Source organism: Protopterus annectens, chromosome 2.part1 (assembly GCF_019279795.1).
Source record: "Protopterus annectens isolate FY-2018-M chromosome 2.part1, PAN1.0, whole genome shotgun sequence".
Classification (NCBI taxonomy): domain Eukaryota; kingdom Metazoa; phylum Chordata; order Ceratodontiformes; family Protopteridae; genus Protopterus; species Protopterus annectens.
In genome coordinates, this window is record NC_056729.1 from 1,510,234,167 (window position 1) to 1,510,249,036 (window position 14,870).

At 40.9% G+C, this 14,870-nt stretch overlaps 1 protein-coding gene across 1 annotated transcript in view; it reads left to right on the forward strand.

Moving 5' to 3' along the window:
• Positions 1 to 14,870, forward strand: part of MEGF6 (multiple EGF like domains 6) — a 2,184,612-nt gene that overhangs the window by 2,084,576 nt on the left and 85,166 nt on the right. Inside the window, exon 32 of the mRNA XM_044062967.1 lies at positions 13,356 to 13,484. Within this exon, the coding sequence (XP_043918902.1) occupies positions 13,356 to 13,484 (129 nt within the window). The remainder of the gene's footprint in view (positions 1 to 13,355; positions 13,485 to 14,870) is intronic.

Here is a 14,870-nt window from a genome sequence, read left to right on the forward strand (position 1 = left end):
GCATTGCATAAGTGGAAATTCCTTAAGATTCCAAGAGCAGGATAAGTTATTTCTTACACTTATTTCACTGAACTGCACTTCTGAAACGCTTATAATTGTGCTATATAGTTTATCTACATTTTGCACTGTTATAAAGCTTTTTTTATTGTTTCACTGCATTTATGTACTGTTTTATACTGTTTTAACATTACTTAAGTGTAAACTGCTGCTTTTTCATACCGAGAGTTGTATTTTCTGTTTGTGAGTGCTCTATCCGACCTTTTCTGTGCATTTTTGATAATTGTCTGTTTATAGGGTTGCCAGGTTTCTTTGTGGCTAAAACCGGACTAAGGTCACGCCCCTCACATCACTCATAACTCCACCCATTCCCACCCCTCTCCCAACCATGCCCCTCCCATTTTGTGACATCACTGTGACGTCAACTGAACAGAGGGAATACCCTCTTTTTCTGTTCTGGATGCCTGATTTCAGCCGATTTCTCCCCAGTTGCCATAAACACTGTTCAAAACTATCAGTCTGCATACTGCCTTCTTTACTTCTGCAGTGATTACAGATATTTTGATTTAATTTAAAACATTTATTTCAAATTTTATAGTACAAACCACTGATACACATTTGCTAAACAAATCAATAAGAAGACTGGGCAGATTAAATTTAAAGAATAAAACAACAATTTCCATTTCTGGGCTGTATGCATTATAATTGATCTCAAAACTCCTAAATGGCCATGTGGACATGAAAGCTTTCCACACTTCGTTACAAAGTAAGTGGCAACAAAATGTTCAAAATACAGTACATGCTCGGCTAACTACAACCAAGAGTAGCCCAAGACACCTAGTCAACCAACACACATGCATGCACCTTGCCATGATGCAACAAATGGAATAAAATGCAATCTGAACTCAGATGTAAGCAGTCTTCTTTGCTTGAAGTGCTAAACTGGGAAGAGGTGAATTGGTACCCATGTGCTTGGTAATATAAACTGTACACAAATTATGAAAAAACACATATCTTTATTTTCAGGAGAGCAATACTGAGCCCAGTAATAAAACTGACTACATGGTCAAAACCCCAATTTCTGCCATTTCCTAGAGGTCTCCCTCCTGTCACTACACTCTGCCAACAAAAGAAATAGTAGCTTTCTTCATGCAGGGTTCTGCAGGCCAACTGTGAAAAAATAAATGCATCTCATTACATATCTTTCAATTATTTTTTGCAATGGGTGGGGTGGGAGTGAAGTCTAAGCATCGTAAGTAGAAACAGAGGAATTTCACCTGCTAGTCTGCAGTGTATGCTATTAATACGTTTTCCTCCTTTTAGTTTTTATGACGCTTAATGGAATGTCTTTTCTTATTATTGTTATTCATTCCGCCCAGACCCTTTTGCAAGGAATACACTGAATATACATCTGTGGAACTTCGCGCTCCTAGTTAAGTGATAAACTGTTAGTTCTTGAAAGTATTTATAACAGGTTCTTGTGAAAAGTCCAAGTAACTAAACAAATACATTTTGTATAATATGGATTTGAATAAAATACATGTTTGTGCCACATGTAAACATTCAAGGGACCCTCACTGGTGCTAGTGGTGAGGATTGAGGCTCCTTGATTACTGGACCAGTGCATGGGTGTCACAAACTGCATATTGGTTCTTAAGTTATAATTTTAGAGATGCTTAATAATTATCACAGTAGACAATTATCATGGCATAAAATGGAGAAATTGGTTTAATTTGTAGTTAATTATTTAGGTGTTAGAAGTTTTCTTTTATATAAATACTATTTGTTTGCTTTTACAGTTGATTGGGACATTTATGGCATAATTTCAGAAGCAGAACTAGGGTGGGGTGAAGGGGACAGCTGTCCTGCACCCAAAGTGTCAGGGGATGTTATTGACAGATCTCTATCAGTGTTCAGTGCATAATAGCATTTACTGAATTTCTGGTCTATACTGAAGTAGTGTAGTTCTCTATTTGTGGCATAAACTGTACCAACTGCAATTTGCAGCAAGCAATTTGACAGGAACTGCGTTTTTTTTACTCCACAACATTGGGGGAGGCACCCGATAAGGGATACAAAACTAGCTAGTAACACCTCTGAATTGCTTTAAAAATAACTAACTGTTGCCTAGGCCCAGAAACAGATAGTACTATGTTTTTTTTTAGCAGTGACAATATATGTTATCAAAGTGTAAGGAATATGTGTGTGTGAAAAGTATTAATAGATGATCTTTCCCTTTTTTTAGAAAATGCAGATGAATGTTGTTGTTGTTGTTTAGATCATTATTTCTTGTTATGAATACATTTTAAATAGCATAAATGCAACTGCAGTTATTTTTGGTCTGAAAAATAAACTTGTAAGGGAGGAAAGCTGATCACTGACAAACTGGAGTGCGGAGACCGAGTGTAAGTGCAAATGAGGATAATAAAGATGACAGTAAAGAAAGAAAGGATTTAAGTATACGGTTCTTAGGGGCCTACTTTTGAAGAATTTGTATTTTTTTTTGCTTGGGAGGTTAGTATTTTGTCACTTTGGATAATTTAGCTAGACGTTGGGTATTCTTCTTTATGGTCTCCACCTCTTCGGTTCCATTTAGTTCAGGTCATTCAGTATGCTATACTAGGAATTATCTCATCTGGGAATCTACTAAGCAAAAGCAATCAATCCGTAGACTAGACAATTGTATACCTACTAGCCAGTAACAGTAACCAGACAGTAACACTGTACCCGAAACCCGAATGACAGACTACAAGAGTGCCAGGATTAGAACAAGCAGAAGGGAATACCATTTTTACTAAGCAAAAGCAATCAATCTGTAAACAATTGTATACCTAGCCTGTAACCAGACAGTAACACTGTACCTTATGTTATGTCTTCTGTGAGTTAAACCGTCCAGTATATCAACAGCCATAGCGATGCTGGCTTCTGCTATGCCTTCCCCGTTTGACGAAGTTGAATAACATCCAAAGTGGAACTGCTGTCTGATGCTCGCTTGCATTCTGAAAATGCTACATTCCCCTTCTCTGTTTGAAAAGTTAAATGCTGGCTTCTGGTTCCCGCTCACACTACCGGAAGTGAGCTCCTTGAGCTCAATTCCGACAGGCTGGTAGCCCTGAGGGACGTGATGTCATCATCGCGCACGTGATGACATCAGCATCAGTGCCGCAAAATTTAAAAACAAAACCAAAAACCCGGACTTCACATGTCCGGTTTTGGAATGGAATTTGTAACCGGACAATTTGTTAGAAAACCGGACAGTCCGGTCAAAAACCGGACAGCTGGCAACCCTATCTGTTTACAGTTAAAAGCATTCTCGAGTCTGCTCCTTGATCTGTTTAAAACTTTCATTTAGTGGCTACAGCTAGGAACTGTAATGTCCCACCCAGCCTCCCAAGTGTTGTGTGTTCTTATACTTGGTGGCTTTGCAGTTGCCCGCCCATACTGTATATTTGATCTGTGACACTCCTCCCAGTCTAGTGTCATTAGTTCACTCAATCTAATAGAGAACATGTGTGAAGGCCAACCCACTCAGATTCTTAATGTTGAATTAACTTCTGTTCCAGCTTTTTCCATTTCCACTTTACTGGAAAAAAAAAATTCTAAGCTTGCTTCCCCCCTTTTCCGTGGCAGGTCTTGCCCAGATACGGATTTGCTGTGTCCAGGGCTGTTTGTGAGCTCCTAAGCCTCCCCCACACACACACACTTAACTGGGGTTAAACTATTCCTGGCGCCATAAAGTCTGTTCTTCAAAATTTCACTTGCAACTAGCCAGCTTTTTAGTTTTAGCACTCATCTGTTTTTTTGAGCTCAGCACTTGTTCAGAATTCATTGTAAGCACTAAATAAGTTACAAATTACTACAGCACTCAACTTTCCTCACTTGCCTAGAGGAAAACAGTTTTTAGTACTCAATAAATAAGCACCTATTCAGGCATGTCTAAAGGTAAGCTCCCGGTGTTTTCTCCTGTCTACCTGATGAATCAGGGCATCTTGGGACAATGCAGCAATTGCCTCATGTACACAGACAACCCTCTCCTCCTACCACCCAACACTACGACCTGTGAGAGATACACTTATATAGCCAAATTGGAAGAAACGCTCTCTTCACCAAAGACTGGCCTAGACAGTCAAGAGGAGAAGGTAAACACTTGCACCGCACCACACTCATCACATAGTCCCTCAAAACCTACACCACCAAAACACACACACAGAAGCACATAACACACACCTACATTCGCGGAGGCTCTCAGTACGAATCTACCCAAACAACAGAGACCTCCAAAGCAGAAATGCAAGCAACCTCCACCCCCCAACACAACCCAAATGACACATAGCCCACATACTCAGTGTGCCACTCAACTACAGCCCATAAGGCATGACATACCCAACACTCTAGTCATAGGTGACTCTGTAGTCAGGCACGCTGATGTTCCACTCACCAGGCTAAACAAGGAAAAAGTTACTGTCAGCTGCCAGGATCCACCACATAACGCACGCACTCAGGTCACTCCACAACAAGTACAAATATGACTCTGTCATTGTCCATGTTGGTGTGAATGACCTGAGACGTACCACCCTGGACTACATGAAAAGAGACATGGAGGAGCTCTCCGATCTTGTAGCACAGGCAGGTATGACCCTAGCCCTGAGTAGCATCCTGCCATCACCCAGAATTATACTACAGTACAAGGACAAAATTATTGACTTTAACAATTGGCTAAGCTTCTGGAGTCATTCTAAGGGAATCCAGTATCTGTCTGCCTGGGATGACATGATCGACAGACCACGCTGCTTTGCCAGAGATGGCCTGCACCTGTCGCCCTTGGGATTCCGGATACTGACAAAGGCTCTTGCCACCCCTATAGTGCCTTTTTTAGGCAAGGTTCAAATGACAAATTCACCACCGTAACAGGTACAAGCAAGCAAAATCTGAGGGTAATGCTGCTCAGTGCTAGAAGTCTAAACCTCAAAATGCACTCACTTGAGGCACTCCTTAAAATGGAGAACATTGACATCTGTGCAGTGACAGAAACCTGGTTCAAAGTTCCAGAGAGCACCCCTGCATTACCAGGCTATAATTCATACCACACCTTTTGGCCACCAAACCCGGACCGAAACACTAAAGGTGGAGGTGTGTCCATATTCATTAAGGATATCCACACCTCCAAGCTAGTTGCTCAGCATAATGCATCCGAGATTATGCAAGTTCAACTAACTCTGGGCAAACCTGCAATCCAGATTGTAGCTTGCTCCAGACCCCCCACCATGCCTCAGGATTCCCACTCCTCTTTTCTTGATACACTGTAAAATATTAAGGTACAACCCAACACTCTAATAATGGGTGATTTCAACTACCCTACCATTAACTGGGAAAACTACTCATGTACCAACTCTTTTGCTCAACGTTTTCTGGAAATCATCAATTCCAATACCTTGGATCAACTTATCCACACCCCCACCAGGGGCAGCAATATCCTAGACCTGGTCATCACCAACATGGGTGGCTGGTGTTCCACACCAGAGGTCAGCTCCTCGTTGGTCGGATCCAACCACAAACTAATCACCCTAGACATCCACATCCTGCTCCCACCCCCCATTAGGGAAACAACCGTAAAAAAATTCTCCAAAGCCAACTTCACGCTTTTTAAGACAGAAGTGCCAAACTTCACGACACCCATGCAGATGGACAATAGAGGTACGACTGCTGAATCCTACACAAATGCACTTTATAAGCACTTACACGGGTGCATGGATCATGCTATCCCTAACAGAACCAAGATGCTATCCTCCAAAAGAAGGAAGCCAATCTGGTGTTCTTTTGCCATAAACAAACTCTACAACAGAAGAAAGAAACTGTTGCAAAAAAGAGTAAAATCCCACGATTGGAGGAACTCCCTGGTCAGCCTCAGTAAAAAGCTGAGATCCCTCATAAAATCCTCCAAAGCTAGTTATGAAAACAAAATTGCCACTGATTCTGAAAACAACCACAAAGCATTCTGTAGCTATGTCAAGAATCTCAATGGCAACACTCAGATCTGCTCTGAGTTACAGCACAATAACACTAAATATACAGAACCAACTGATATTGCCAACATCCTGGAAGATAGGTTCAGTGCTAACTTTACCCCCCTCTCACCCCCTAAAGGGCCCATCTTTATACCGGAAGAATGCAAAGTTCTTATAATCACGGCTGCACAGGTAAAAACCTCACTCTCCAAAGCCTAGAACACAGCATCCATGGGACCTGACAACATCCCAGGCTGCCTTCTACATGAACTACAGAATGAACTGGCACCCCACCTAAGTACCATGTTCAATCATAGCCTCACCTCAGGCTTTGTGCCCATTGAATGTAGCACCGCGACAATTATCCCACTCCACAAAGGGGGGGGCACAACAGACCCTGGGAACTACTGCCCCATTAGCCTGATGAGCCTAGTCTGCAAGGCCATGGAACGTATCATCATGGAACTCATAAACAAAGACATTGGAGATCTCCAAATTCTGGACCCCACACAATTTGGGTTTGTAAAAGGCAGATCATGTCTCCTAAACCTGACAGACTTCTTTGAAGTAGTCACCAAAGCCATAGATGAGGGTAAGGTGGTTCACACAGCCTATCTAGATCTTGCCAAGGCATTCAACACCATCCCCCACTCTGGAATTATAGATAAACTCACTAAACTAGGTATAAATCCCTATGTCACAAGATGGGTTGCCAACTGGCTTACTGACAGAACCCACACTGTGAAAGTAGCAGACTCCAAATCAGACTTCAGACCAGTGACAAGTGGAGTACCACAGGGTTCAGTCCTGGGTCCTCTCCTGTTTGGTATCTACTTCTCTGAAGTACAGGCTAACACAGAAGGTCTTTGGCTAAATAAATTGGCAGATGACTGCAAACTAGGAGCCATAATCAAAACTCCTAACGATGTGGACATCCTACAAAAGGGCCTCACTGAGACAGATGCCTGGTGTCAAAGACATGGTCTCAAGCTCAATGCCAAAAAGTGCACTGTCATCTCCTTGGGTAAAAACTCTGTACCCATGAGCTACCAGATAGGCGGTAGTGTACTTAACACTGAAAGTGTGATAAGAGACCTTGGGACACAGGCGGACAGTAGTCTCTCCTTTGATAATCACATCGCCACAGTGGTCAGGAAATCCTTCTATGTGGCACACCTCATGACAAAAGGTTTCTCATCCAGAAAAAAAGAGGTCATTGTTCCCCTCTACTCATCACTCATTAGACCCATTATAGAGTACAACGCCCCTTTTGGTATGTACCTCACATGACATCTACAACAACTGGAAAGGCCGCAAAAATACCACACAAAGAGGATTACTGGCCTCAAACAGATGCCTTAAGCAGACCGTCTCAAAAAACTCCAGCTTTACTCCGTTGCATATCGCCTATTCAGAGGTGATCTCTGCCTAACATACAAAGCTATGTCAAACCCAGAGCTGTTGGACATGCTCCCCTTAAAGAAATCCAAATCCCTCCGAGCTACATGCTCTAGGGACCTAAACCTTGTCACCACAATAAACAGAACATGCTGGAGGGATAGATTCCTGTCCCAGAGACTTCCCATACTCTCGAACAGACTACCTATCTATGTCAAACAGAGCTCCTCATTAGCACTCTTCAAGAAAAATCTTGATGATTGGATGGGTAATAGGAAATTCATCCCGGGGATCACTTCTGTGGCTCTGCTTGACAGGGGCACAGGAAAATAATATTCTTGGGTGGCAAAAGCTAGGGTACCTTTTTGGCTAGGCTTGTACAGGCCCTAGGGCCAATAGCCTAATACCTACCTATCCCTAAAAATTATAGATCAATAACTTGCCTTCCAACAACCTATAAACTATATATGGGAATTGATGCTGACAGAGTTTATAGTCATTTAGAAGAAAACTCAATTATGGCAGTAGAACAAAAGGGTAATAAAAAAAAAGTCATATGGAACAAAGGATAATTTGTTGTTAAATAAAGTCATAGTGAAGAACTGTAAAAAGGGGAAGAATCCAAGTATGGCATGGATTGACTACAAAAAAAGCATTTGATAGTATCCCTCATTCATGGATAAAAGAGTGCTTAAAAATGTATAAGACACACCCCATGCTGATCGACTAAATTACAGTGACCATGAAACGGTGGCAGACCACTTTGCAATTAAGCCATGATAAAGGACAAATTGTTATCCCAGGGATAAAAAATTCAAAGCGGGATATTCCAGGGTGACTCTCTGTCACTGTTACTATTCTGCCTTGCCCTTCATCCATTAAGCTGTTTACTTAACAGTTTAGGCCATGGCTATAATCTGGTTTATAGTTTCTTACAGGAATATTATTGCTAGCATTGACTGGGCATAATTTAACACGTCTCCTTTGCTACAGCATTTAGAACACACTACTTCAAATGAATATTTTTTTCTTTGTTAGAAGAAAAGATGTTCACTTAGATGAAAGCTTATTAGCACTCCTTGCATGCAAGTTTGGCTTTGAATCTGCACATTAACTTACTAACAAATGCTCTTCTGCCACGACTATCTGTTCAGGACCCTTGAGTCAATCTGAGATACCCATTTTCCTAAGGTATTAAGGAGTGCCCTCTTTAAATTTAACTACAGACAACATTTCCAGAATTTTACTTACATTGTACAAGATTCTAGCCCTAGTTTCAAATGTTTTTTTTAAATCTGCCATTTCTGATCTTACAGACCTGTTCATTTAAAATGTCATCATCAAAAGTATACACTCAGATAGACATCTGAAGTAGGAAAGAACAATAAGCTTTTACCTTTTTTTTTGTTCTGTATATTTCTAAAGTCTCAATGCCCATGTTTGTGAGAGCACACCCTTTTGTCCCAATGCTTAAAAAGCATTTTCAGCTTAAGTATCTCTCTACTGCACTAGTTAATTCTTGCAGAATGAAGCTTTCTTTTGTTTGTATGTAAGCTGCTGATAACCATCAAGCACAAGTTAACTATAATGAAAATCCATGAGTTAAATTCAGAAAGTCAAACAACATTGCACATGGAAACCAGCAAGTCATAGGAAGGAGAATTACAGAGAGAGTAAAGATGATACATTTGCATTTGTATACGATTTTTGCCAGGATACTGCTTGTATCCCACTCAGGTAGCTAAATCTCTGAATAATAATACATGATCTAAAAGTAGTCTGGAAAAGGTAGTATGGGTTGTATTCTTTAGTTTGCATGTATTATTCTCTGTTTTTCTATTTCTGTTTTGCTGTCAGGCGGTCAAGCTTGCTGACTACTGATTGTCCACACCTTCACATAAACACAGTAACCCATTCATTCATTCTGAAAATGGGATAAATAACAGCATCACTGTCATATTACAGGTTTGGGTTTAAATGTCTTTTTATCAGCTTCCTATCTCTATTGGATGCAAGACATGTGAGGGTTTCACTGTAGGAAGCATACATGTGTTTCTGTACATGTACTGAGCAATGGAAAGCTGCAGTAACACAAAAGAGAGAAGAACTGAAGACTGACAGTCAGGTTTCCCCTTGCTAACCAGTCCTCCAACATCAACACCATGATTTGAACTCAGGTTACCTGCACAACAAAATGAGTCCCTCTTGTGTACCACTTTTTCTTCTTCTTTTGGCTGTTCCTGTTAGGGGTTGCCACAGCAGATCATCTGTTTCCATTTCTTCCTGTCCTCTGCATCTTTCTCTATCACACCAAACACCTGTATGTCTTCTCTCACCACATCCTTAAACCTTAACTTAGGCCTTCCTCTTTTCTCTTACCTGGCAGCTTCATCCTTAGCATCCTTTTCCCAATATACTGAACATCCCTCCTCAGCACATGTCCAAACCAACGTAATCTCGCCTCTCTGGCTTTGTCTCCAAACCGTCCAACCTGGGCTGACCCTCTAATATACTTATTCCTAATCCTGTCTACCCTCATCACACCCAGTGCAAATCTTAACATATTTAACTCTGCCACATCCGGCTCTGACGCCTGCCTTTTTGTCAGTGCGACTGTCTCCAACCCATATAACATAGCCGGTCTCACTACCCTCTTGTAGACCTTCCCTTTCACTCTTACTTGGTACTTGTCTGTCACAAATCACTCCTGACACTCTTCTCCACCCACTCCATCCTGCCTGTACTCTCTTCTTCACCTCTCTTCCACACTCGCCATTACTCTGAACTGTTGATCCCAAGTATTTAAACTCATCGACTTTCGCCAACTCTGCTCCCTGCATCCTCACCATTCCTCTATCCTCCCTCTCATTCACACACATATATTCTGTCTTAGTCCTGCTGACCTTCATTCCTCTCCTCTCTAGAGCATATCTCCACCTCTCCAGGGTCTCTTCGACCTGCTCCCTACTCTCACTACAGATCACAATGTCATCTGCAAACATCATAGTCCACGGGGACTCCTGTCTGATCTTGTCTGTCAACCTGTCCATCACCATTGAAATAAGAAAGGGCTTAGAGATGATCCTTGATGTAATCCCACTTCCACTTTAAACACATCCGTCACTCCCACCGCAGACCTCACCGCTGTCACACTACTCTCATACATATCCTGTACCACTCTTACATACTTCTCTGCCACTCCCGACGTCCTCATACAATACCACATCTCCTCTCTGGGCACCCTGTCATATGCTTTCTCTAAGTCCACAAAGACACAATGCACCTCCTTCTGACCTTCTCTGTACTTCTCCATCAACACTCGCAGAGCAAAGATCGCATCTGTAGTGCTCTTTCCTGGCATTAAACCAAATGGCTGATCACTAATCATCACCTCCCTTCTTAACCTAGCTTCCACTACTCTTTCCCATAACTTCATGCTGTGGCTGATCAGTTTTATCCCTCTGTAGTTACTACAGCTCTGCACATCAACCTTATTCTTAAAAATTGGTACCAAAACACTTTTTCTCCACTCCTCAGGCATCCTCTCACTTTCCAAAATTTCATTAAACAGGTTAAAAACTCCACTGCCATTGCTCCTAATCACCTCCATGCTTCCACAGGTATGTCATCTGGACCAACGGCCTTTCCATTCTTCATCCTCTTCATAGCTACCCTTACTTCCTCCTTGCTAATCCATTGCACTTCCTGATTCACTATCTCCACATCATCCAACCTTCTCTCTCTCTCATTCTCTTCATTCATCAGCCCTTCAAAGTACTCTTTCCATCTGCTCAACGCACTCTCCTCACCACTGAAGTTTTGTTTATCTGAAACCAGAATAGAATAGGAATGGCATTGTAAAATCCATAGGAAATATTAAAGGGCCAGAATAAGTATACCATAACAGAGATAAATTAATATTATTGAGATTTTTTGGATACTTTAAAAGGTACAAGGCTAAAAAGAGAGTCATCTGAGAAAATAAAATGCTCTTAAAAATAGGAAAGCAAAAACTGGAGGTGCAGATATGTGAGTGATGTTAAAGATGTATTTTTCTAAGGTAACTAACTGATTTCTGGGTAACTAACTGATTTCTGGTACAATTTGTCAGTGGAAGTATTACAACAAAACACTAATTGTGTTCAGTACTGTGCAGAACAGAGATTGAATGGGTGCGGGAAGTGGGTATTGGGTTCTAAGTTCCTAAAAGTCTGCAAACACAGAGTATATGAAAAACTGTGGACATAGGTCATGTCAATGAAAACTAAATCAGAGAGTACAGCTTCATTGTGGCCACTTAAAAGCACAGACCTCAAAAAACAATTCACTGAAAAACATTGAACAAAAGTGCAGAAAACACAACCAAATCACATTTCTACACATTGCAGTATAAACCTTATGCAAGATGTAGCACAGTCTGTATTTCAGCCTTAAATTTTAAATGTAACTTCCAGCACAGACTACAACTGTAGCCCTAAGGTCACTGACTTCTGTACCCACATTTACAGATGGATGATGAAGCAACTGTTCTTTAATTTCATATGACATTTGATCAGATAATCCTATTAAATTATCTTACAATAACACTATCATTCAGCTTTTCAACTTCAAAATGGGAAGATCTGAATCTAAATGTTCTTAAGTGACAGCAGAATTGGAAAGAAGGCTATTTGCATATAGTTGCTTCTGTATTGAAAGTTCCCATTGATGGTAAAGCTGTGTCAGTTTTAAATTTGTCATATTGTACCAGAATGTAGTGTGGCAGTTGGTGCAAAGGGTTAAGCCTGTAAGCTGTAGTTCCTATGACACAGGAATTGATTCCCTTAGCCCTTGTCTGCCTACTGCTTCACCTTAAGCAAGTCACTTAACTAGCCGATACTTGAGATTAACTGGGACTGTGAACTAGGTTATTCAATGGTCAGCTGGACTGCAAGCCAAATAACTACTTATGAGCCTATGTACCCATGTAGAGAGAGGTTGTAGAGATCAAATATAGCTAGATAAAGAGTTGCCTTTACTACCGAGGGTTGAAACCCTGAATGTGACTGAAATGATCCAGGATACTTTAGCACCCTGGGCTTCAGAAGAACAAGCAGGGTTGGTGGGAGAGAGTAATCCATGATAGCTCACCTATCCTGGAAAGAGGAAAGTAGTCCAATTCCACTGCAGTGCTAACACCTGGGAAGGACCAATGTACAGCATATAGCATAGTGGCTGGAAGCATGAGCTTGGGTCTGCCAATCTGTGTTCATGCAGTAACCCTTCACTGCATATAAACACAGACACACATACAAAAGCACACCTACCCACAAAGGCTTGTACACACACACACACACACACACACACACACACACACACATACACACACACACAGGAAAAAGTAGCAGGCCCTCACTTATTCAGGCAATTGTACTAGCTGCCTGTGTTAGGCCTTATAAAGAACACTCCCAGATGACAGCCACACTGTGAATGGTTCTCTCCACTTAGGGCAGAGAATACAGCACAGTCCTTGCAATGGGCCTCTGTAATCAGCAGGCATGGAGAAAAAAGAACAAACAAATATAACAAGGTGAGAGGTCAAAACAAAAATGACTGATACTGTAGGAACTATTTTTTACCACATTTTGCAGCAAATACAGCACAGTCCTTACAAAAGGCCTCTGTAGTCAGCAGGCATTGAGAAAAAAACACAAATATAACAAGCTGAGAGGTCAAACTCAGATGACAGGTACTGAAGGAAAATCATTGTCAGTCAATATGTCTTTTCATACCATGTTTGAATTTGTATTCATCTGAAAAAAGGGCAATAGTGTTGCTTTCCTGCACAACATTTCTGATTGTACTGCTGTGTAAAAGTAACATTGTCCAAATTTGATTTTAATGTGTTATAATTTGAAGCATAGCTTTGGCATCTTCTGTACTTGCACTGATTTTTTCCCAATTTTTACAATACAGAATGTGAAAAAGGGCTGTATGGAAAGCATTGTTTGCAGTTCTGCAATTGTGAAGGGAATGCCTCTTGTGACCCAAAGACTGGAAAATGTCTTTGTCCTCCAGGGAAGATGGGGGAAAAGTGTGACATTGGTAAGCAAGAATAATTTTGTATACCTTTTTTTGTTTCCTTTCTTTTTTATAGAAAATATGTCAAAGGTAGAACCACTTTAAGCACTCTCGTACTAAGGTCCACGAACAGCAGTTACTAGTATGCTACATATTTTGTGTAGCATTTTCTCTTTCTTTGACAGTGACCCTGAAACCTTCTGCAATAAATATACAGTTCTTTGTAGATTTGTGAAATAAGCTGGATCACCAAGGAGAGTCACTGTAGCTGTCTGTTACAATGCCCAGAGTTTAGGAGTAAGCTCCTAGTGTCACTGGATCTGACTCTGAAAATAGGAGATGGACTGATCACCCAATGACAGCTGCCTTTAGTGGGTTATGGGATGGGAATCATACTTGGTTCAACATTTAGTACAGCATTGTTGCTGCTGACCCAGATTGTGTTGTTCTTTATATTCATTGTAAAGATAAAGGGAAGTTCGCTAACCATTCAAAAGAAAACGTAAGTAGTAAACATCTGTATGTGTATATAATAAAGTTTGGTATAATTTATGACAGCTATCATTTCATTAGTTTATGTAATTTTCAGATTATCCTGCAGTGGAATGGCATCCCTCATTACTAACTTACTTCCTTATGCAGGGATAAACTGTCACTCCCTTCAGTTCTTACTTGGATAAATAAGTTTTTAATGAATATGAATGAGTTTTGGGATTTGCTGTCATTCCCCAGAGCCCTTTTAAAGTATATGCTGCAACACCACAGCTGAAATGCACAAAGAAAACATTTCATTGTATAAAGTGTCCAATCCACTGCTGCTCGTATGCCATTTTTTGCACATTCTTGTCACACTAGATGTTTGGGTAACTGCATTCCTACTTAGTTTACACTATTGAATTGCCCCTTACCTTCCAGTGCCTTGAACAAAGGATGTGAGAATCTTACATCTATGTTGTACACAGTATAGCTCCCCAATGTACCCTAAGACTTGCCACTCATGACAGCATCTCTTTTTTACTTGTTGCAGACTGATAGCCAGAGTAAGTTGGACACGCATATTTGTTTGGAAATTTGGCTGTTTAATGACATCATTCCACAGGACAAGCTGGTTCATATGTGCTAGATGACTACAGCTAGAGGAAGTATGAGAGAACAGTGCCAAAGGCTCCAGTAGAGGCCCTGGAGATAGAAAGTGTATGAAAAATAAATATGAAATCTTTCTGCCACATGCCCTCCTAGAAAGTGCATTCCTGCCATATTTAAGAAGTTCCAGATTTTGTACTCAAAGAATTTAAGACTTTTACAGGAAAATGCAAGTCTGGAATTCTTACCCAATCCCAGTGTTCTGCTCCTGATCATTTCTTGAAGGATGCCCTAAATATTATAGAGCCATACTTCATGAATACCTCA